The 25,507-nt window shown below is 44.5% G+C and overlaps 1 protein-coding gene across 4 annotated transcripts; it reads right to left on the bottom strand.

Moving 5' to 3' along the window:
- Window positions 1–861: 861 nt before the first annotated feature.
- NTMT1 (N-terminal Xaa-Pro-Lys N-methyltransferase 1) lies at window positions 862–25,380 on the bottom strand. Of its 4 annotated transcripts, none has more exons than XM_033960969.1 (4): window positions 25,256–25,380; window positions 20,466–20,662; window positions 11,597–11,849; window positions 862–2,871 (listed from the first exon to the last, which is right to left on the bottom strand). In XM_033960969.1, the coding sequence occupies exons 2-4, from the start codon at window positions 20,625–20,627 to the stop codon at window positions 2,615–2,617; spliced, it is 672 nt and encodes a 223-aa protein (XP_033816860.1). In that variant the 5' UTR covers window positions 20,628–20,662; window positions 25,256–25,380; the 3' UTR covers window positions 862–2,614. The 4 variants fall into 4 exon arrangements, with proteins under 4 accessions (XP_033816860.1, XP_033816863.1, XP_033816862.1 ...); XM_033960972.1 differs by having other exon boundaries at window positions 25,322–25,345; XM_033960971.1 differs by having other exon boundaries at window positions 25,249–25,271.
- Window positions 25,381–25,507: the final 127 nt, after the last annotated feature.

Below are 25,507 nucleotides of genomic sequence, written 5' to 3'. Positions count from 1 at the left end.
ACTTTACACTTGCTCACAAGCAATAACATCCACCCCTTCAACCTAGCCGTGATTGCTGTGGGATATGTGCTAGTATTTTATAAATACACCTGGAGGGGCATTTTCAAAAGGACATCCATCTCATGAATTTTCAAAACAGGCTGTATAATAGGAGACAGATATCCATTGTGCCAGAAATATCCAGCATGAACATCCATTTTGCAAACTGACATGGCCAAATTATGAACAGGGCAAAACAAGGGTCAAGGACATATCTGTAGAGCAGCATCTTGGAAAACTGGTACACAGACATCCTGGGTTAGTGCAGTGGATTATGAACCAAGGGACCAGGTTTAAAATCCTATTTTAACCTTTTTTTTTTTTTTTTAAAGTCCCAGAACAGAAAGACAGTGCCTTTATATGACTGTATATCACTTCAATAGCCTTTCAGGTTTGGGAGTGTCTTATATATAGTTAGATAGCATAGGTATTATTCTGATCCTGGAGGGCTCACAATTAAAAAAAAAAAAAAAAAAAAAAAAAGCCGAAGTAGGATTTGAACCTAGGTCCCTTGATATACAGTCTACTGCACCAACCATTAGGCTACTCCTCAGCTTTACTAGCTGCTGTTAAGAATGCCCATAATAGCTGAAGCTATCATAGCATCCAGTATCCCCTTCCAGTTCCACTTTAAGCAGAGAAGGAGGGGAGGACAGCAACTACTAAGAGATTAAGGTGGGTAGCAGCTGCTACTGCTCTTATTTATCATTTCTGCAGCATAGTACATTCAACATGTAGCAGACGGTCCCTGCTCAGGAGAGCTTACAATCTAATTGGACAGACAGGACATAAAGAGGGGGTTAGAGAGTTTCTTGCAGAGAATGATAGGGTAGACATAGGTCATTTTTTTAATGGTGAGTGGGAGTTACTTATACTGTACAGGAGCAAAAGTTAGGACAAATTTTATTCTGGCCATAATTCTATTCTTAAAATCTCCAAGAAACTCATGATAGCAGTTCATATTTTCAGAAAGGATATTTGCAGGAAGTATGAACCTGGCTAGACTGACCTGATTAAAAGTGCCCCATTCAGGTCTGGTTAAAATTAGGCCCAGCTTCTACAGTATGTGCACTTTAAGCAAGGTCAAAGAGATGTTTCTTGGGTACATTTAGATAGAGGGAAGGAAAACAGTACATTATACAAAAGATTGATGTACTGTCAAGTAAAATTATTTTCTTAAATCTGTAGTTTTGTAAACCACTTAATATATTTCAACAGTGGTATATTAAGTGAAATCAATCCAATATGTACATTAAATTTCTAAATGGGTATGTGCTATTTTGTCCCTGTCAACTGCCTATATACTTTTAAAACATACACAATTTATTCTTGCTCAATTCTCAAATAAAAACACCGTAGCTAGCTTCTCTGAGGATTTGTTAAAAGCATGGGCAGCTGCTCAGAGCATCGTTCTGTACCTTACATGTACTTAAACCAGTCTAAAATAAGGACATTGTTTTTAGGTATAGACATTTCTTCCCGTTCGGAAATCACTATAGGACATCCACATTTCAGGCCTTCCCTAGTCCTGCAGTGTTGGACATCTGAATGCCAGTTTTCAGACATCCGAAACAGAGTTTAAAATAAAAAAAAGCACATTCTCCTCCAAACCTAGGCACCTTGTTATAAGATAACCCTTACCATGTGCAGAATCATCACTAATGTAGCAGAATAAGTGTTCTAACTGCTATAGGTGTAGAAAAGAACCATAATTTATGCCTTGATAATTGTTACTTTTACAGTTATGTCGGTCAAGCTCCAGCCACAGCAGGGTTGGCAGCAGGCTGCTAGTGGCAGCCAGACAGACAGACATAGCTGGAAATTTACATAGCAGTAAGGCTAGTACGGAAGGCTTTCTGGCTTAAGATTAAATTTAGTTAGCTTCACCTTTATACACCATCCTCTTAGGTAGATATTGAAGAATGAACTTCTGTCATAGACAAGGAGAAACATCTTAGAAACCTCAGGGGTATGGACAGGAAAACTATGCTCCATCACCTTCTACTTTACTATAGAAGCACACCATTGAAAGGAGAAAAGTAGTGGTATGAGGCTTTTGAAATACTCCAAAATTTTCAGCAGCTGGAAATGCACTAGTGCGCATTCACCAAGTCAAGGGTCGCAGCTTCCTGCTAGCCAAAGCCTACCCTGGACTCTCATACCTGCCAACTCTAGTACTGCTGGGATATATACAGGAACAATGGACAGTTTAATTTTCCTACAGAACAGGGCTCTTACCCTACCCATTCTGAGTCACCTCTTCTACAGGACAGTGTAATGTTTAAGGTCATTGCTTTATAGATTTAAAATTCACACATTTTCAACACAGAGCTGGAAACAGACCTTGCCAAGACCCTGGAAAACTTACAAGTAAACAGCAGAATAGACAGGGTGCGTCTTCTCTCGTGCAATTCTTAGAACAGTAGCAGCTTGTTAAGTCTAAACATTCACTTTAAGCACGCCCCCACTGAGCATGCTCAAAAAATGGCACTCAGGTTTGGCAATGACACTTCTAGAATGGCTCGTCAGTAGCCTTATGTGGGAGTCTCTTCCAGTTCAGACCAGGAGCAGAAGCTCATCTCATTGCAAAAGTGTAAACATGATAAATTTCATCGGGGAAGTTCTCTTGCCTTTCTTGGCACAGGAGGCCAAGTCCAGCCTGTCTGATGAGCTTCCTGACTAGATCCAGGTCCCTGCAGAGACTGCTGTCCACATCATCCATAATGACACCTTCATGGGCCATGTTGTCCTTGATAACAATAATCCCATTAGGTCGAAGCCCAGTCTTGCATCGTTTCAAGAAATCTACTAAGTGCTCGTCTGTTAAGTGTCCTGGCATGAAAAATACAAAACAGATTAGCAGAAAGATACAGGCTAGAGCCATGCAGCCACAGCAAGTAATCCTACCAGTCACAAAATTTCTCAAGGCCTCGGCAGAAACTACGCTTTGAGTGGATTTGGTCCTTGGCAAAGCCACACTGCACTATGATGCAAGATTGTTGCATTTCCACTTTACCCAGTTAGCTGCAATTTTCTTTTATTAGGGACATGGTATAGACTAGAGCAGGGATGCCCAATACGTCAATCGCGAAGGCAAAGTGAGTCGATCATCCCGTTACTGGGCTGCCCAGCATTCCTCTCCCCGCTGTCAATTCTGTCATCGGAGTGGAAGTTCTGGGCCAGCCAATCGTTGCCTGGCTGGCCCAGAAAGCACAGTTACTTACCGTAACAGGTGTTATCCAGGGACAGCAGGCAGATATTCCCACACATGGGTGACGTCACCGACGGAGCCCCGCAGCGGACAGCCTCGAAAGCATCTTGCTTGAAGATCTCGAGCTTTCGATTGCTGCATCGCGCATGCGCGCGTGCCTTCCCGCCCAAACTAGGGGGCGCATCTCCTGAGAGGATCCTCAGTTCAGATACCAAGCTAAGAAGCCAACCAGGGGAGGTGGGAGGGTTGTGGGAATATCTGCCTGCTGTCCCTGGATAACACCTGTTACGGTAAGTAACTGTGCTTTATCCCAGGACAAGCAGGCAGCATATTCCCACACATGGGTGACCTCCAAGCTAAATCAAAAGGGAGGAGGGAAGTTGGCAATTTAAGAAAAAAGATTCTGTAACACAGATTGGCCAAAATGGCCATCCCTCCTGGATAAAGTATCCAGACAATAATGAGAAGTAAAAGTGTGAACCGAGGACCAAGTGGCAGCTTTACAAATTTCCTCAATAGGAGTTGATCTGAGGAAAGCAACCGAAGCCGCCATAGCCCTGACTTTATGGCCCGTTACTCGACTCTGTAGAGGAAGACCAGCCTGAGCATAACAGAAAGAAATACACGCAGCCAACCAGTTGGAGATAGTACGCTTCGAAACGGGATGACCCAATCTATTTGGATCAAAAGAAATAAAAAGTTGAGGAGAACTTCTGTGAGGTTGAGTACGTTGAAGATAGAAAGCCAACGTACGTTTACAATCCAAAGTATGCAAAGCCGCCTCACCAGGGTGAGAATGTGGCTTAGGAAAAAATACGGGTAGAACAATAGACTGATTGATATGAAAATCAGAAACTACCTTAGGTAAGAATTTGGGATGTGTACGGAGTACCACCTTGTCATGGTGAAAAACAGTAAAAGGTGGATCCGAAACCAAAGCTTGTAACTCACTAACTCGACGAGCTGAAGTGAGAGCAATCAAGAAAACAGTTTTCCAAGTAAGATATCGAAAATGAGCCAAGTCAATAGGTTCAAAAGGAGGTTTCATCAGTTGAGCCAAGACCACATTAAGATCCCATACCACAGGGGGAGGTTTGATCGGTGGATGGAGATTAAAAAGACCTTTCATAAAACGAGAAACTAGAGGATGTGCCGAGAGTGATTTCCCCTCTAAAGGCTGATGAAAAGCAGCAGTTGCACTAAGATGAACTCTAATAGATGTGGATTGGAGACCCGACTGGGATAGATGAAGTAAATAATCCAAAACAGAAGCCAAAGAAGAAGAAGTTGGCTGAAGATTATGAGTGGAACACCAAGAAGAAAATCTGGTCCACTTTTGACTATAACATTGACGAGTTGACGGTTTTCTGGAAGCCAGAAAAACATCCTGAACAGACTGAGAAAATTCAGCAGAATCCATCAGGTGGAAAGGAACCATGCTGTCAAATGAAGAGACTGCAGGTTTGGATGAAGTAAGGATCCCTGACTCTGAGTGAGCAGAGAAGGAAAAACTGGCAGAAGAAGAGGTTCCTTGATGCTGAGTTGCAGAAGAAGAGAGAACCAATGTTGTCGGGGCCACCGAGGAGCTATGAGAATCATTGTGGCATGATCCGACTTCAATTTGACAAGAGTTTTGAGAATCAGAGGAAAAGGAGGAAAGGCGTAAAGGAACTGATTCCTCCAGTCTAGTAGAAACGCATCCGCCTCGAGACGAAGAGGGGAGAAGATGCGGGAACAAAACAGAGGAAGTTTGAAGTTGTTGGGTGACGCAAAAAGATCCACCCGAGGAGTCCCCCATCGGTTGAATACTTGACGAAGTGTGGGGGAGTTGATCGTCCATTCGTGAGGTTGAAGCAGACGACTCAATTTGTCTGCAAGGCAATTCTGAATACCCTGAATATAAACGGCTCGAAGAAAGATGTTGTGTGAAATCGCCCAATGCCACAACTTCAGAGCTTCCTGACACAGAGGATGGGAACCCGTTCCCCCCTGTTTGTTGACATAATACATTGCTACTTGATTGTCCGTCCGAACAAGGACTACTTGGTCGTGAAGGATGTGAAGAAAAGCTTTGAGAGCCAGAAATATCGCTCTGAGTTCCAACAGATTGATATGACATCGACGATCTGTGGCCGTCCATAATCCTTGCGTACGGAGACCATCTACGTGGGCTCCCCATGCGTACTCGGACGAATCTGTTGTGAGAACTTTCTGATGAGGAAGATGGTGAAACAGCAAACCTCTGGAAAGATTTGAAGAGAGCATCCACCAGCGGAGAGACTTCTTTAAAGAAGGCGTCACCGTTATATGGCGAGAAGGAGGATCTAGAGCTTGCTGCCATTGGGATGCCAGAGTCCACTGAGGGATGCGAAGATGTAGTCTTGCTAAAGGAGTCACATGTACTGTAGATGCCATGTGACCGAGAAGGACCATCATTTGACGCGCTCTGATAGTTGATAGGGAAGTTACATGATGACAAAGGTTTAAGAGAGTATTCTGTCGATTGAGAGGAAGAAAAGCTCTCATGCGGATGGAATCCAACACCGCCCCAATAAATTGAATCGATTGAGTTGGAACTAAGTGAGATTTTGGGAAGTTGATATGAAACCCCAGACTTTGAAGAAAAGAAATAGTCTGAAGGGTCGCTTGCGTAACCCCTGAACGAGAAGGGGCTTTTATAAGCCAATCGTCGAGGTAAGGAAAAACTTGCAATCCCTGGGCTCGAAGAGCCGCGGCTACCACAACCAGACACTTGGTGAAGACCCGAGGAGAGGTTGCTAGGCCAAATGGAAGAACCTTGTATTGAAGGTGAAGGTTCCCCACCTTGAACCTGAGATATTTGCGAAAATTTGGATGAATAGGAATGTGAGTATAAGCCTCTTTGAGATCCAGTGAGCACATCCAATCCCCTTGATCCATGAGGGAGTACAGGATCGGGAGAGAAAGCATGCAAAATTTTTCTTTGACTAGAAATTTGTTGAGAGCTCGTAGATCCAGAATGGGTCGCAAATCCCCCGTCTTCTTTGGAACCAGGAAATATCTGGAATAAAACCCCTGGTTGCGTTCGGGAGGAGGAATTTCCTCCACTGCTCGAAGGTGAAGAAGAGCTCGAGCCTCCCGAAGAAGAAGAGGGAGTTGCGAGGAACTGGAAAGACACTCTCTTGGAGGGTGATCTGGAGGCACCTGAAGCAGGCGCAGAGAGTATCCCTCTCGGATGATCGTAAGGACCCAAAGGTCCGATGTAATGGTTTCCCAGACAGATGAAAAAAGGGAAAGACGACCTCCGATTGGTAGGGAGGAATTTGGATGCAAAGAGGTTGGAATGCTCATCACTGGACCGTCAAAAAGACGGAGCTGTTTTGGTTGGAGCAGGTGTCTGAGGCTTTTGAGGACGTTGTTGTTGTGGCCGTCTAGGTGGAGGCCTAGAAAAAGCCGGTGTGGACTTCATGGGGTAACGACGAGCTGGAGGTCTGTAAGCTCTAGTCAGAGAAGGTTTTGGTTTCGGACGAATCAAAGAGGCGAAGGAACGCTCATGCTCAGAAAGCCTTTTAGTAGCTGCTTCAATAGAGTCATCAAAGAGCTCAGAACCTTGACACGGCAGGTTTGCTAAACGATCTTGTAAGTTGGGATCCATATCTACAATCCTGAGCCATGCAAGACGTCTCATAGCCACTGCAAATGCCGAGACTCTGGAGGATAGCTCAAAAGCATCATAAGATGCTTGCAACATGAATAGACGTAACTGAGACAGAGATTGAATAATGTTTTTATATTCAGAAAGGCGTTCTTTGGGCCAGTCTGGGCAAAAAGATGACAACTGCTTCAAAAAATGATTAAAATATGAAGTAAAGACATAGTTATAATTCAAAATTCTATTTGTCATCATAGAATTTTGATAAAGTCTGCGCCCAAACTTGTCCATAGTACGCCCTTCGCGTCCTGGTGGAACTGTTGCAGACACCTTAGATGGGTGAGCCTTCTTCAGGGAAGATTCCACCACTAGGGATTGATGAGAAAGTTGGGATTTCTCAAACCCTTTACATGGAACAGTACGATACCTAGACTCCAGCTTCGATGGAATAGCTGTCACAGAATAAGGAGTCTCCATGTTACGTAGAAACGTCTGCTTCAGCACCGGTGTCATGGGTAGACGTAAAGTCTCCTTAGGAGGATGAGAAAGTTCCATATCCGCAAGGTATTCAGGCGTGTATTTTGAATCAGAATGTAAATCAATATTAAGAGCCTGTCCCATGTCGAAGACAAATTTAGCAAAAGAAGCAGACTTCGAGGTCGAGGCTTCCTCAGGAGAAAGAGAACGAGAACGATGTGTCACTGAAAAAGATGGAGAAGCCTCGCGTGAATACTGAGATAGAGGCTCAGATTCAAGATGTAAAGTGATGGAAGATGTTCCACTGCCTGTCAGGGGAGGAGTGGCTGAATGTTTCCGCTTAAGGCTCCGAGTCGGAGAAGTGCGCGGAGTACGAGGTTTAGTAAGAGGAGATTTTTCTCGAGACAAATGCCTCGAAGGTGGTGTCCTCGACCTCGAATGCCTCGACGATATTGAAGAGGCAATGGTAGTATGAGCTTTAGAAGTAATATCAGAATGCTTCGAGCTCTTTGTAGAGGTAAGCTTCGAAGATCGAGACCTGTGCTTCGATCGAGGTAATGCTTGTTTAGCTCCATGTTCAGACGAGGAGTCTGACGAGGAAACCCTGGATCGAGACCTGCGACGAGGAGATCGCCGAGAGGGTGCCGATTTATGCTCAGGCTGGTGTTGCGCAGACAGAGTCGAGACCGGTACCAACTGAGCCACTATTGAGGAAATTTGCGTAGTCAGAATTGACTTCAGCATATCCTCAAACATGGGGACGGAGACCAAAGGACTCGGAGTCACAGGAGGTCTCGTGCGTTCCAAGGAGGGCGACCTCGATCGAGAGTATTCCCTGGACTTGGAAGCACGTTTTGAAGGTCTGGAAGACGGAGTCAAACCTGGGGCCCCAGGCTGAATGGAGGTAGACTCTGTCGGCTTCTTAGAGATGGTACCTGAAAAGGAAGCAGGAGACTTACCCCCCAATCCAGGCTTCGAGGACATCGTCGAGGCCTTCGAGGCCGAGGACCCGGAGGTCTTCGAGGCCGAGGCCTGTCGAGGAGGCGAGGTCGAGGTTTTAGTACTCGAGGTTGGTCCCGGAGTCGAGGATTTAACAGATGCCTCGACCGAGGCCACAGCTTTTTCAGGCTCCATACGAGGAAAAAGCTCCAAAAATCTGTCGCAGCGACGTTTAAAAGCACGAGGTTGAAGAGTGAGGCAGCGAATACAATCTTCGGGGCGATGAGTCGACCCAAGACAGATCATACACCGACTATGTGGATCAGTGATGGAAATAGTTCTACCACACTGATAACACCTTTTAAACCCGGTAACAGGCCGGGACATAGATAGGACAAAGTCCGTGTCGAGAACGGAGAAGAGAGGCCTAGGCCTCAATCTTCTAACCCGACGCTAAAGAAAAACCAAAAGATGTATCTTTTTTTTTTTTTTTTTTAAATAAAATATAAGTAGAAATAGAATTACGAACACAGCGACCGAAAACAATAAAGAGTACTCAGCCGCGGTGAAGAGAAGGCACAACGCTACGGGAACCAAGTCGACAAGTCTTCTCGGCTCCGCGGAAAACGTTGAACTGAGGATCCTCTCAGGAGATGCGCCCCCTAGTTTGGGCGGGAAGGCACGCGCGCATGCGCGATGCAGCAATCGAAAGCTCGAGATCTTCAAGCAAGATGCTTTCGAGGCTGTCCGCTGCGGGGCTCCGTCGGTGACGTCACCCATGTGTGGGAATATGCTGCCTGCTTGTCCTGGGATAACTTCCTCTCCGATGCCAGAATTGACGTCGAGGAGAGGAATGCTGGTTGGCCCGATGCACGGAGAGCTTGGGGTGGCGGTGGCTTTGGGGCCGGGCAGGGAGGGAGAAAGAAAGAAAGGGGGCATGAAGAGAGAAAAAAAGAAAGGGAGGCAGGGAGAGAGGAAGAAAAAGTTGGGGGAGGGAATGAGGTCTGGAGGAGAGGAAGCATACAGGGTGAAAGAAGGGAAGAAAGATTGGATGCACAGTCAGAAGAAGAAAGTGCAACCAGAGACTATGAAATCACCAGACAACAAAGGTAGGAAAAATGATTTTATTTTAAATTTAGTGATCAAAATGTGTCCGTTTTGAGAATTTATATCTGCTGTCTATATTTTGCACTATGGCCCCCTTTTAGCGCAGGGAGCCTATGAGCGTTGATAGCAGTGTGGGGCATTCAGCACAGCTCCCTGCGCTAAAAACTGCTATCGCGGTTTAGTAAAAAGGGAGGGGGGTATATTTGTCTATTTTTGTATAGTTGTTACTGAGGTGACAGTGCATAGAGTCATCTGCCTTGACCTCTTTGAAAAAAAAACCAGAATATAAATGATAATTAACATTTTCTCTGAGTACAGTGTGCTTTGTGTTGTTGTTTTTTTTTTTTTTTATTTTATTGTTGGTAGATCATTTTGACTTGGTCATTTTAAAAGTAGCTCACAAGCCCAAAAAGTGTGGACTAGAGCAATGTTTCTCAATTCGGTCCTGGAGTACCTCCTTGCCAGTCAGGTTTTCAGGATATCCACAATGAATATGCATAAACTTGATTTGCATACACGGCCTCCCTTATATGCAAATTTCTTTCATGCAGATTCATTGTGGATATCCTGAAAACCTGACTGGCAAGGGGGTACTTTGGGACCGAGTTGAGAAACACTGGTAAATAGGACCAGGTTCTACAGCAAGCCAGTGGCAAATTTGGACAACTTTGTTCACCTAACCTACCCCTTTTTGTCCCAGGGCTGTGTTGCCATACATACTCCTTACCCTCCTCTGCTAGTTAGCTGAATACACATACTCAGGTTACCCTTTTGTCTGAGTGTGTCAGGGTGTGTTTAGTGAAAGAACTTAAGTTAACATTTATTGGATAAAATCTGTGTAAAGACTTAGCTGAATAAACTTGTCATTGCGATTACCATGTTAAATTGCTGTGCTAATCACAATACATTTCTTGCTTAATGGAATGGAAAAAGCACTTTAGTCTGCACAGAAAGAGGCTCTAACCTATAAACAAAGGTACTCCAGTATTCCATGTCAAAATATAAAAATTCTCCATAAGTGAGGTACTAATAATAACAAGAACTATCTAACAGCTTCCACATGCTGCCAAGTAGTCTTGAAAAAAGGAGACAAAGACTATATCAGAATTCAATAAAAGCATTTAACAAGAACAGAAAACCGTTGAGGGAGAGGAGGGGATAGTAGAGCTTAGTAGTTGATGTGGATGAACAGGGTCAGTCAATCTGCCTCATTTTCTCTTTCTATGGGGAAGCTCAGTAGCTTGACAGGCTTGAATGTGTTTGACTGAACAGAAAGACCCTCCAGCACAGAGCTCTAAAGTTTTAGAGGGGGATTCTGAGCCTCAAAATACAGGTGATTGCTTCAGTACCTGCACCTTGTAACTGTGAGCACATTACTCATGTAAAAAAAAAAAAAAAGAAATCATACCGAGTCAAACCAAGGTCCATCAAGCCCAGCATCCTGTCTCTGTCAGCAGCCAGTCTGGGTCACAAGGACCCAGCATAACCCACAAAATAGATTCGTTTCCCCTAATTACAGGGATGCGCAATGGCTCTTCCAAATCTACCTGGCTAATCATTTTATTTTATTGACTTTTCCCCCAAACTATGTCCAAGCCTATTCTGAATCCCACTCGTTTGCCCTGACCATATGGCCTTATATCAGATGCCTTAGCTTAATTATGCACTACAAGTAGAAAAAGAAAGACGTTCTACAATTTGTTTTCAATCTGCTGGTTACTAGTTCCATGGCCTCTCTCTGTCTTTTCACTGTTTCACATTTAAACCATTCCATTCTGCCCCTTTTCAGCTGTCTTTTCCCCAAGCTAAAGAGCCCCAACCTGTTTAGGGCACTTCATCCTCTGTTAATCTCAGTTCATATCTGAGGTAACTGAAATGTGCTATTAACATTCACTAATATGCATTAACATGTGCTATTTATCGTAGGTCCCATTTTATTAACAATGTGCATTAGTAAATACAGCCCTCTCAGACAGGAAAATGCCTACTATACCCAAGTGTAGCTCACCTTGAACTATCAATGAAAAGATACCAAGCTAAACTCAAACTAAAGGAACCCTACATCCCCCAACCAGTGAATAATTTATTTTTCCCCTCCCCCCAAAAAAACCAACCCCCCCCCACACACACACAGCTGGAAGAAAACAAAGATTGAAAGGGTAATAAAAGAGTGGGTGATGTGCAGCTCTCACCTATTACCCACTGGATCCATATCACGTCATAATGATTTGGCTCAGGGGTGAAATCTTGCAGGCCAGTACAGAAGAAGTTCCCAATACGCTTGCTCTCCTCTCCCAAGTAGGACTTTGCCTTGACTAAGAAATCCTCTGTTACGTCCACCATATCCACCATTTTGAAAATAGGCAAAAGAAGTCGTTTTGTGATTCTGCCAATTCCTGCTCCACAGTCCAGGGCACATGATGTCCCTGTTTTGTTAGGTCCATCCTGCAGCGGACAAAGAAAAAAAAATGACCAAACTTAAAATACTTTACCTGCTGTATCTTAAAGATCATAGCAAGCATGTGCAGAGTTGGGCTGCTAATCCCTTTGTCTAATAGTGATTCCTGAACCTGCCCTTGAAGAACCTTAGCCTGTTAGGTTTTCAGAAGATCCACCTCTCTCATGCATATTCGACGTGGATATCCTGAAAACCTGACTGGCTGGGGTTCCCACAGAACAGGTTTGGAAACCTATGGTCTAATGTTACCTAATCATAACTATATGACTTTTCCACTACACCATCTGTATTTCTATAGAATAGGGTAAACCTCTGCCATTCCCCACACCCCAAAGGCAGATGGTCCTGACAAATAAATAAAACAGCCAGATCTTGCCATGGGGCTTCATTCGTAGATATCAGGAACTACTACTACTATTAATCATTTCTATAGCACTACCAGATGTAAGTAGCGCTGTACAGAGTCACAAAGAAAAGAGTCCCTGCTCAAAAGAGCTTAGAAGCTAAACAAACAGGATGTCATGGATACAGTTAAGGGGAATGGTTAATCTTCTGGCTAGTTTGGTAGACAGTGGGGAATATGGTTATGGATTGAAGGCTATATCAAAAAGCTAGAGGCAAAGAGCTACGTTTCTCCAAAGCACCCAGCTGCAAAGAAGAGCCACAGCAGATGTGTGCTGTGGGGACAGAAAGAAAGATTGTGTGCTTTATGAGAGGGAAGGGAGCTGAAGGGATACACAGATGTAGTGTACAGGAAGATGGATGTAGGAAAGAGAGAAAATACATGGGTCAGGTTGGGAGGTAGGCTGAAAGAAGAGGCCACCATCAATGTTTTGTGGGCATCTGCTAGAACATAGTTTAATAAAGTGTACATGCAATAAACAGGGCAGAAGCATTTTCTGTAAAAAGAGATTAGGTTCTTATATTGTTAATATCTTTTTTAATAGATAGGTTTGTCATTCTGGACAGACGGGTAATATCCCAGTGCTCGGGAGCAATGCAGAAGAAATCCGCTTTAGCTTTTGAATCCCTCCTCCTTCACTAGAGGGCTCTGCTGCCCCCTTCAGTCTGAACCAAAGCAGGTGATAGCCCCATATAGGAAAACATGTGAAGGAGGGGTATGGGGAAACTCTTCAAACTACAATTATGTTCTGCTCTGAAAACACAACAAACATGTTAAACATTTCCACTCAACAATCAAAACAATCTTTTATGGAGCTCAAATAATTCCCAAATGTGTAGCAAAAGATAATTCTTCATACACTGACTGACTGACATCTAAAATTTCAGTTTTGGACTTGAACTTTCTGATTGAGACAGTAGACAGGCGCAGGAGATAACTGATAGATGTGTCATTCTGGAGTCCCGCCCTAACTACTAGAAAAGATATTAGCAAGGTAAGAACCTAATCTGTTTTTCTAGTGCAATAGGTGTGTCATTCTAGATGGACGGAATGTACAAAAGCAGGCCCAGAAATCTAGGGTGGGACCACTGTGCCAGCTCGTAACACGACCCAAAGGTGAAGTCTTCTCTTGCCAATACATCCACTCTGTAAAATTTTGAAAAATGTATGTGGAGTGAACTAAGTCGTTGCCCTACAAATCTCCTCAGAGGAAACTGCCCAAGCTTCTGCCCATGAAGAAGCCACACTTCTAGTTGAATGTACCTTTACAGAGACTGATGACTGTTTTCCACAAGCAATATATGCTGACTAAATGACCCTACAGATCCATCTGGAGATGGTGGCCTTGGAAGCCGGTGCATCGTATCTAGCCTGACTAGCGAGCAAAAAAAGATGATCAGATATCTTGAGGTCTCCAACAAGTTCAGGTTATTGGAGAAACATTCTTCACACATCAAACTTTTTTAGAATCCTGCCTTCATCTTAGAACCTGTGGACTGGAATGCCGGCATGGAAAGCCGAAACAACCTTTGGCAAAAAGGATGAAATGGTGTGCAAAGAAACTCCGGCCTCTGCAAATTTGAGGAAAGGCTCTCTGCAAGAATGAGCCCTGTAGTTCAGAGAGGAAAAAATACCAAGACCTGAACTGCATGTACACTAATGCAAGAAGCTTAAAGAACAAAATGGGGGAGCTAGAAGTCGTGACCAAAGATGAGAGCCTAGACATCATAGCGATCACGGAAACATGGCGGAACGAGGAAAACAAATGGGACATAGTATTGCCAGGGTACAAGCTCTACCGAAGAGATAGGACACATCAGAAAGGAAGAGGAGTAGCACTTTACATAAAGGACACTATTCACTCAACCGGAGTGGATGCAGCAACGACAAATGACCAAATGGAATCACTATGGGTCAAATACCGTGAAGAAAGGGAGCCGAGATAAAGATGGGGCTGTACTACCGACAACCAGGGCAAACTGAAGCAAAGGACACAGAACTGGGAGCCGAGTTGAGGCGGGAATGCAAAAACGCAAAAACGCAAACACCATAGTTATGGGAGACTTCAACTATCTCGGGATAGACTGGAGTTTTGGAGTTTCAAAATGTACAAAGGAAACGGAGTTCCTGGAGGCTGTATGGGACTGCTTCTTGGAACATTTTGTCAAGGAACCAACGAGAGGGTCAGCTATTCTGGATCTAATCCTCAATTGGCTGAACGGACCTGCCAAGGAAGTGGAAGTAGTGGGACCATTAGGAAACAATGATCACAACATGATCCAGTTCAAAGTGGAAATAGGAGTGCCAAAGGGGAAGAAAACCATTGCAACAACGTTTAACTTCAAGAAAGGGAACTATGATGCCATGAGACAAATGGGAAGAAGAAACTCAGGAACAGCTCCAGGAAAACACAGACGGTGGAGCAAGCCTGGTCCTTATTCAAAGACACGGTAAACAAAGCGCAAAACCTATATATACCCAGATTTAGGAAAGGGTGCAAAAAGAATGAAGCAAAAGACCCGGCATGGATAACCAATTAAGTCAAGAATGCGATAGGGGACAAGAAAAAATCATTCCGGAAGTGGAAAAAGGATAAAACCGAGGAAAATTGGAAAGAGCACAGGAAGCATCAAAAAGAATGTCATCGCATGGTCAGAAAAGCAAAAAGAGTATGAAGAGAGACTTTCCAGGGAAGCACGGAATTTTAAATCATTCTTCTGATATGTGAGAGGAAAACAGCCAGCGAGGGAGGAGGTGGGACCTCTGGATGAGGGAGACAGGAAGGGAGTGGTGAAGGAGGAAGAAGAGGTGGAAGACAGACTAAACACGTTCTTTTTGTCGGTCTTCACAAAGGAGGGCACATCCAACATGCCGGAACCAGAAAAAATCTTCAAGGGGGATCAGGAGGGAAAATTATCATGTATGGAGGTAAGCCTCGAAGACGTACTCAAACAGATAGATAGATTAAAAACTGACAAATCTCCGGGCCCAGACAGATTCCACCCGAGAATACTGAAAGAGCTCAGAGACGAAACGGTGGAGTTGCTGCAGCAGATTTGCAACCTATCCTTGAAAACAGGGGTAATTCCGGAGGACTGGAGGATAGCGAATGTTACACCTAACTTTAAAAAAGGATCAAGAGGAAGCCCAGGGAATTACAGACCGGTGAGCTTAACCTCAGTTCCAGGGAAGATGGCCGAATCATTGATCAAGGACAGTATCAATGAGCATATAGAAAGAAATAATCTGATGGGAACAAGCCAGCATGGTTTCTGTAAAGGAAGATCATGCCAAACAAACCTACTGCACTTCTTTGAGGGGATAAGCGAACAATTGGACAAAGGTGACCCCATAGACATCGTATATCTGGACTTCCAAAAAGCCTTTGACAAGGTACCCCATGAGCGCCTACTAAGGAAACTGTGGAACCACAGGGTGGAAGGGGAAGTGCACAGATGGATCAAAAATTGGCTGGCAGACAGGAAACAGAGGGTAGGAGTAAAGGGACACTACTCTGACTGGAAAGGTGTCACGAGTGGCATCCCGCAGGGGTCAGTACTGGGACCGCTGCTGTTCAATATATTCAGGAATGCAAAAAACTACAAACTGGGCAGTGGGCAGACAAGTGGCAGATGAGCTTCAATGTGGAGAAATGTAAAGTCTTGTACATAAGGAAAGAAAACCCGATGTATAACTACACGATGTGGGGGGATGGTACTGGGAGAAGGCAAACTGGAAAAGGACTTGGGGGTTTTAGTGGATAGGACAATGAAGCTGGCGGCACAATGCGCAGCGGCCTCAAAGAGGGCGAATAGAAGGTTGGGCATTATCAAAAAAGGTATCACTACCAGAACGAAGGAAGTTATTCTGCCACTGTATCGGGCGATGGTGCGCCCGCATCTGGAGTACTGCGTTCAATACTGGTCGCTGTACCTTAAGAAGGATATGGCGATACTCGAGAGGGTCCAGAGAAGAGCAACAAGGATGATAAAAGGCATGGAAAACCTTTCATATGCTGAAAGGCTAGAGAAGCTGGGGCTCTTTTCCCTGGAAAAGCGGAGACTTAGAGGGGACATGATAGAAACTTATAAGATCATGAAGGGTATGGAGAAGGTAGAGAGGGACGGATTCTTCAGACTAGCTGGGGCAACAAAAACAAGAGGGCATTCGCAAAAATTGAAAGGAGACAGATTCAAAACAAATGCTAGGAATACGCTACCAGAGGAGGTGGTAGGGCAGAGTACGATTTTGGGTTTCAAAATGGGATTAGATGATTTACTGAAGGAAAAGGGGATTGAAGGGTATAGTTAGAGGGTTACCATACAGGATATTAAAGGATTAAGGAATAGAATAGAATGTTTTAGGTATAAGACCACTTACAGGTCATGGACCTGGAGGGGCTGCCGCGGGAGCGGACTGCTGGGCATGATGGACCCATGGTCTGACTCGGCAGAGGCCATGCTTATGTTCTTTCCAAACTCCTCTGCAGCCTCTGCAACGTCAATAGAATAGAACTTCAAGCAACCTTTTTTGGGAGGCTGACCAACGCCCCTGGATTGGGTGGCCATTGCAGTGAGCCCTCCCCAGCCAAACAGGCTGACATCCATTGTCACAATTACCCATAAAGCTATTCTGAGGGGCATGCCCCTTGATACGCCTGTGGATGGAGCCACCAGTTCATACTGGACTGTGCTTCCAATATCCATGGCAGAGACATTTGCAGGGTCGACTGAGGAAACCACCACAATAGCAACATGTCCTGGAGAGGACACATGTGAGCATTCACCCAGGAGGCCATGTCTATCGTGGCTGCCATGGAGTCTAGCACTTGGAGGTAGTGCCATGCAGAGCTAGTCTGGCCAACAAACTCGTTATCAGCGTGCGAAGCTTCTGTCTGCATGCCTCTGGAAGATAGACACAACCTTCTGCTGTGTTGCAGACCCAAAGGTATTCCAGGGATTGAGATGGAACCAGATGGCTCTTTTGGAAATTCACTATCCAATCCAGGCTCTGTAAGACCTGGTCACGTGAGACACCGCTTGTTCTCCTTCTGGGAAACCAAGTTCTGATCAGCCAGTTGTACAGGTATGAATAAACCTGCTAGCCCGTATTGCAGCTACCACTACCATCACCTTGGTAAATATGCGAGGTGCTGTTGCAGTCAAAAAGGAAGGGACGAGAACTGGTAATGGTATTCCAGGACATGAAATCTCAGGAACTTTGTGGTCCAGAAATATGGGAATGTGCAGAGCTTCTAGAGGTTTGTGGTCTGATGTCAGGAAGAGATTTGGCCGGCAATCCGCCATGCTGGTCATAATATCATCCAGTCCCTTTCCGAACATTTGTCCCTTGAAAGAAAGTCTGCTAAGGGTAGCCTTAGAAGTGGAATCACCTGCCCATTGCCTGATCAGAAGCATTCTGTGGTCTGATTAAGCCGAAACTTTGCTCATGACTGATGATGTCATAGACAGCACTGGCTATGTAATCCACTCCAATTAACAGGAGCTGAGGTAAAAGCTCACCCTCTGCGAACTCAAGACTCCACAACCTAGTATGACAAGCACGTGTCACAAAGGAAGCTGCTGCAACTGCTTTGATTCCCAAGGCCAGCATTCAGATGGTATTTAAAGAATCACATCCACTCTGTGGTTCTGCATATCCTTTAATACCATGCCTCCCTTGGACTGAGCGAACAGCTGCTGAAACTCCTGTGCCATCGGATACAGCCGAGCCATTGTCTTGGCTACTTTAAAGGGACCCTTCAGGAGCATCCTAATGCTCCCTGACCAATACATTGATATTAGGATGCCAGGGAAACGAAGACGACTGGGCTCTCATTCTGTTCATTATACAGCAGGAGTAGAGGGAACCTGCTGGGAGTCCAAATTTAATTCCTCCAGAGAGTCGGTGATAAGCTCTAACAGAGTGAAGGGTCTGAATAGCCGATGGACTGAATAGCCGATCCCCTTGATCTAGAAAACACACATCTGCCTGCAACCCCGCATCTCCCAAAAGGGAAGGCTCGCTCTGTGACAGTAAAAGCATAGAAACAGATCTCTCATGCTCTGAGTCTCCCTCTGAAATGCCCACCAGATCCTGGTCAGCCTTTGAAACCAAGGCAGACATGCTGTGGGAGCCTCAGCCCCCTCATGCACCTTCTGGTGCGCTGCCAGACAGGGATTTCGACAATCCAGATAAGCTTTCCACATTAGATTGACAAATTCCGGAGAAAATGCTGTATTAGGCAGCACAGAGTCTCCTTTAGATGACTCCAGATTGCGACTCTTGGCCTCTGCACCCCTGCGTTTAGGATGACTGCCATTCCGGGGTTCTGGAAGGGATTTAATCCCAACCAATGGAAATCACCCTCCACCCCCAACCATTCCTCAGTCCTAGAGAGCAAAAAGGGAGGCTAAGCCAACCGCTCCCATCCCTCTTCACGTGCTACATGGCATGTGGCGCAAGGGCGCTCTTTCGGTGCCCATCCAGCACAAACGTGGCATGAATTAGGGGTAAAGGAGCCCGAGGACTCCATCTCTGCCAGCTTTGAGGCAAAACAAGGCAATTTTAAGCTTCTAGAGAAATTAAAAAAAAAAAAAATTGGGAAATCTAAGATGCCACTGTAGCAGTATTTTGATGTTAAAAAAATGATACCAAAACTCTTAACTAAAATAAAAAAAAACAGCGATTATAAGATTTTTGAGGTGGGGAATCCTAGGGTAAGGGGCAGAAATCTAAAAAAAAAAAGTTTTAAAAGACGCCCTCCACCCTCAACTTTTCCTCATAGATAGTAACAGCCTTACTCACCTGTGCTGGAAATGCCTGCCTCAACTCCAAAGGTAGCTGGATCTGGGAGACAAAATCACTGCCTCAAACAAGACTGCTCTTCCAGCGCTGAATCTGCAGGCTGCCAGTCTGACTGGTGTCTGACAGAGCCTCAAACTCAGAAAGGAGGGAGGCGAAACACAACCAGCACCCTGCGGGACCCCCGCTGAGTCCCCTACAGATGCCCGACAGCCTACGCTCAAGCTCCAAAGGGTTTCTGCAGGCTGGCCAACAGGTACCACAGAGGGGTCAGTCAGCTGCAGACCTGTCTGCTTCTCCTCCATGCAGAGCTGGACCCTTGACTAGGGGAGCTCTGAGCATCAAATCCATCAAAATATTACAAAAAAACAAAACAAAAACCCCCAAACAAACCAAAACACCCAACTGAAAAAAATAAAGAAAAACTGAGCAGATCAGAAAGACACCTTCTGGGTCACATACAAAAGGAAAAACTGAGCAGATCAGAAAGACACCTTCTGGGTCACATACAAAAGGAAAAACTGAGCAGATCAGAAAGACACCTTCTGGGTCACATACAAAAGGAAAAACTGAGGGGGCAGCAGAGCTCTCTACTGAAAGAGGAGAGATTCAAAAGCTGAAGTGGATTCCTTCTGCACGGCTATTGCACTAGAAACTCATTTAAACTGTACAGGAAGCATTCTTGCAACTGCATTAAAATGAAATGGGTCACCACTGGATGGGCCCCATCTAATTTTTCTGCTAGCTTCCATAATCTTACATTATCAGACTCTAGTAGGCTTTATAAATCTATGAGGCATGGACTAATCTTGTGATAATTGTGTACAGTGCAGAGTTCAGTGTCAACACACTGCTGGTAATAGACCATTTCAGTACTGTATCGACTATTGCTTTCTTGTTTTCTGCCGTTCTGTTGCAGAGATACATTTAGACTATTCAGTGCATGATGTTTCTATCATGCCATCTGTAAATCGCATGAATGTGCTTTGCTTTTTATATTGAATCATCTAAGGTGATACTGTTAGTTCACCCTTTCTACCTTGTATCCAAAAGAAAGTGTAACGTTTGTTTTTAGACCCTCAGAGACGCCACCAGAAGATCACATTATCATATCCTCTGGCTTTACGCACCTGATCCTCACCGGGTCCATTGACCCGGTGAGGATCAGGTGCGTAAAGCCAGAGGATATGATAATGTGATCTTCTAGTGGTGTCTCTGAGGGTCTAAAAACAAACGTTACACTTTCTTTTGGATACAAGGTAGAAAGGGTGAACTAACAGTATCACCTTAGATGATTCAGTGATATTTCCTTGTAAAAACAAACAGATTTGTATACCAGCCAGATATACTAATTGCTTTTTATATTGGCTTCCACTACAAATGCAATTCTACTTACCCGAATAAATTTCTGAAGAAAGCGTTTGGAGCTATTGATGTCGATGCTAGAAATGTGGCCATAGCCTCCCAGCATGCCATCCACAGTGGCTGGAACTGCTTTCCAATACTTTTTAGCTTTGCGATAGAATTGTGTCTCATCTTCCACCATCTCCTCCGACATGCTACTTTTTGCTCAAAGAGACTGCTCTTCACTTCCTAATGTAAAATTAGATGTCAATTAGAAGGAAAACAATGCTCTGAGAAAGTGGTATCAGATACAGACTATGCAAACGGGGACAGTACTTCAATCTAGTACGTTTCTGTGAAAGAATGGAAAGGCTTCCAGCTCTCATTGTGCACAGGACAGAACAGCCTAATAAGAAAACATCCTTTGCTGATGTCAGGTACACTCAATGAAGGCAATTCCATTCATGTGGAAGAGTGAAGGCTCCTTTAAAACTATGCAGCCAAATATACCCAAGATCGTGTTCACTAGTAGGGGAAACCAGATAGCCCTGTAAGTGTGTGTGATTTGTATGTGTAGACATACGTCACATCTTTGGAGCAGGTGCAAATCTGTGCAGTCCTGGGGCTGGTTCTGGGAGCCTATTTTATGTTCGTCTGAACTATAAAACCTGTGCTGACAGGGACATCAGAAGGGGCATCTCTGTCATGCACTCTGAGAAATTTCTCTCCTGCTGGATGAGAAAAAAGCAGTGGACCACACCCAAAAGAGGAAGGGTTTTCTAGAACAAAAGGCATATGTGAACACTTCTTATGCATCATCCATCACTGCCTCGCAAGTTTCTTTCCACTACTCCTGCCTGTGAATTTGGCCTTAGTCATCAAACAAAAGCAGACCTTATTTTTTTTATTTCAAAGTTGTGCTCGATCAATACACACTGCAGCCCTATCTCCAACTTTCGTAAGATTCCAAGACCCTCCCAGTCACAACCTTGTACATACATAGCTGACATGGAACAGTACCACTCTAATTCTGGCTCTAGAAGCCTTTTAAACAGGACAAGCCCCTCTTCTAAATATAACTGCAGTCACTACATCTCCTGCCCAAAATAACCTCTGGAAAGCTTATCACGAACCATCTCACAGTATATTCCTTACTAAGGAAGAAGGCAGACAAGGCCCAAGCACAGCAAACAACCAAAATTGGTAGCACTTCTATAGCCACTGGATAGCCAGGGCTGTGTTCAGCTGTTCAGTCTAGAGAATGACATGGGGATAAATTTGTCCCTGTCCCCACAAGCCTCAAACACTTTAAAAATCATAAGTGAACTCATGAACTCAACACAAAATTTCCCCTCACTCAGAACCCTCCCCCCCAACCCCCCCCCCCCAAAAAAAACCCACAAACAACAAAGTATAGCAAGTTGGGAACTGTCAACCTATATTTTAAACGTCAAGAGCAGAATTGGAAATGTGGGCATGAAGACTTGTCAAAAGCTAGAGTCTTGCCAGTCTTTCCTCCCTCCTCACTCCCTGCAGCCAGTCTACATCTCTCTCTCTCTCCCTTTAGTCTTTCCACGTACCATAATTCCCCACTAACTAGTCATCATCAGCACTTTCAGCCAAAAATATTAGAATAGGGGGAATGCAATGAAGCTAATTAAGTAGTAGATGTAAAACAAACGGAGAACATATTTCTTCACTCAACGTGTAATTAACCCCCCTCCTTTTCAAAACCAAGCCAGGGAGCCAAACCAGGAAACACACAGCATCTGTGAAGTAATATGTCTCTTGTTACTCCCAGAACCAGTAGTTTCCTGTCACCTCTTCTTTGTGAAGGATAGGAACAGTGCTACTCTCCATTCCCCCCTCAACTAAACATAGTTCCTCTCAATAGTAGAGCTGCAAAGAAAAATAATTTTAAAGGGGAGACTTTTAGTTCATGGTACTGCATGCTACCACAAGCTCCTCCCCTTTCCATATCCCCAATCTAAACAAAATACCTTATTTAGCCAAGTAACTGCAAGGCTGGAGGACCCCCCCCCCAGATATCAGTTGCCACCCCTCAACTGACCCAGCCCAATTAGCAATATTATATCTCCTACCCCCAGTGATACTTGCTCATTTGTGGGAAGAAGCTGATAATTTTAAATTGAGCCTATGGTTCAAATATATCCTCTTTTTCTATTTCATTTCCTAGCCTCACTCCTCCCATCACTTCCACCCTTTTCTTTACCTTAGTCCTCTTACATTCTATGATACTCTCTCTTCTCAGAGCTATTTTCTAAGCCTATTCCCTCTAATAGCCCTCCCTCCCAAGTCTTTTCCCTATTCTCACAGTTTCTCTTTTTTAAGCCCACTCCTTTTTGTATCATAGTCCATGCATGCATGCACCCCCCTTCCCTCCCCCCTTCTTTTCAGTTTGCACTGACTTCAGTTCTGTTCTCCTTTTCACAGCCCATGTCTCTTCTCTTGTACTCTTTTCTCTTCACAAACCTTGTCTTCCAGCTCTCAGTGTCTATGTCTATTCTTCTCCCTCTTCCTCAGTCTCACTATTAGCCGCCTCTTCATCCTCTTCCCCCCAGTTCTTCCCCTCTTTCCCAGCAAGAACTCATTCTTTTGGTTATAATACTGATGCAAGAGTCCAGAGGAGTATCTTCTAGAATCTAGACCCACTTTCTAGATAGCCTCTCCTCTTCAAGTCCCTCTAACATCTCCTCCACCAGTAGTTCTCTTGTATCCCTCACAGGTTTTTGCCCCTCTCTTAATCTTTTTTTTACCTTTCCCTTTCCTCTATCAGTTCATTCCCTTTCTCATGCCTCTTTTGTCTCCCTCGTTCTTCGGCAGAAATCTGACCTACACTGTTACTGCTCTCTGCTCCCCTGTTAACCTATTGGGCAGACTTTCCTTAATTATCCAATAGGCTGCAAGGAAAGACTTCCAGTAAAATTAGCACTGTATGTGGCCACATGAAGCGCAAGTTCTGGGCTATTACGAGTGTACACCCCTTTAAAAATGAAGCATATTTTCATCAAACATAGAACCAGTACAGTATGGTCCCCATTAATGTGCGGTGATGCCAGTTACAGTGTGGTGATGCCAGCAAAAAAATCAGCTTGAGGAGTTCTGATGAGCGTAGATCGAGGGAGCCTATAGACAGCACACACCTCCAAAATGGTGGAGATGCTGGCATTAGATGAGAGCAACTCAGAGGAAGAGACAGAGCTGTGGGGATCTCAGTACAATTTGACAGAGACAGTAGCCCTTATCAAAGGGAACTTGCATGCGTGGATGGCTGCTATTAAAAAATTAGTTCCAGCTAGTGTGGAGCTGCATTAAAGAGGCTGTAAAATAAATTTAAAAAAAGGACACTGCAGATCTGGCAAGCAGGCTAGAAGTGGAGAGTTAGGAAGACTAGATAAGCCATCTGATCTTACCTACATTTTTTTTCTATTTTTCTAAGAAGAACTGACTACAGATTCAGATGGAGTGGTGCAGGGATTGCAGAAAACAATTTGTTTTTCTCTGTCATATGGAGGAATTAGAAAATAGGCCCTGATACCAGAATCAGAGGGATCCCCGATAAAGAAGTCTACCAAAATTCTGAGTAGGTCGTACAACAGATTTATATGGAACTGATGGACCCTGGGGAGATAACAGATGGAGGGAAATTATTCAAATTAAAGTGGATAGAACTTACAGCACTGGGACTGAAAAATAAAGATCTCCTGAGAAACACTATGGCTTAAAGCGCCACTACAAAGACAAGGAAGCATTGTGGAGAAAAGCCAAAGGGGGGGAAAAAAGAGTGCTGGTATGGAAAAATCACAAAGTAGATATTTTTCAGGACCTTGCTGCTCTTACTTAAAAAAAAAAAATACCAATAATTTAAAGAGATGTTAGCAGCCCTGCAAAGCAAATATCAGATATTGCTGGCTGTTTTCTTTTAGCCTCTTTATCACAATTCAGGGGAAGCATAGAAAAGTGGTTACAGTGCAAGAAGTATATGGAACAAAGCAGCATTATCAACATCATCATGTGTGGGGTCAGTACCAATTGCCTCAATTCAGATGGCAAATGCCAGACAGAAGAGCCTCCAGATGAGGAGGCTGGGGGAAGTTGAAGCATTTAGCAAGGTATGGTGGCCAGATCTCTATTGATGGCCAGCTAGCTGGCTGAAATCATCTGGAATTGAAAGCACTGGACTCTGTGTAAGTGAAAAGGTGTGCAAGGGGGGAGATGGGAGAGGGAGGCTCCAGGGGGAAGTGGGAGCAGTGGTTTAGGATGCACAACCTTATTTCCTGCTTTCCCCTGGAGATCTGTATCCTAAAATTTTCAACTCTGCTGCCTGAGCAGTACTAGAAAAAATATTGTTGGTGCCCTTGGGTCTAGCAGTAATAATCTGGATCACTTAAAAAACAACAACTATCTAACAGATCCTAATGAGGAGATCCATTCCCTGAGTACTGTTATGAACATAAACCAAATGCACAGAAATTCAGAGTAATGCCCCACCATATTACCACAACTATCAGCGTAAAAGTGCGTCCCTGCAAACATAGAACCTGTAGTTAGAATCGTGCACTTTGTTTAGGCAATTTAACTTTCTGTGGCAGCAACGTGTCTATTACTGAAAACATGCTGCCACTGCAGAAGCAGACAAGCACCAACGTCAATTCTTAGATTACAACTACCAACCTGTTTGTGATCCCCGCCCTGGAGGCGTTCTTCCTGAGCCTCCATGTAACCTCCTCCCCCCGTTTTGTCACCCTTCTCACTCTGCCATTCCTTTCCCTGTGATTCCCCCCAAATCACTCCTTCCACCGCTTCGCAGCTACCTCTCACCTCCTCCTGCCCTCCGCCGTGCTCCAATACATGCTGTTCCGGTCTCGAGCTGCCCCGCCCACCCACCTGCACGTCACTTCCGGACCCGCCTCCTGGCTCAGCCGTGAATTAACTCTTGAGCAGGCAACTTAAAACGTGGAGGATTAAAGCTTCGCGTGTCTGATGACGTTGCTAAAGTCTCATAAGGCAGCAAAAATGATGTCGTTTGCTTTAAGTTTTCGTGTCTGGGGTGCAGAAAAGCATTAGCAGTAT

The sequence above is a fragment of the Geotrypetes seraphini genome, chromosome 10 (assembly GCF_902459505.1).
Source record: "Geotrypetes seraphini chromosome 10, aGeoSer1.1, whole genome shotgun sequence".
In the NCBI taxonomy this organism is placed as follows: Eukaryota; Metazoa; Chordata; class Amphibia; order Gymnophiona; family Dermophiidae; genus Geotrypetes; species Geotrypetes seraphini.
The sequence above is the reverse complement of the archived record's forward strand: the minus strand, read 5'-3'. Positions and strand labels throughout refer to the sequence as shown.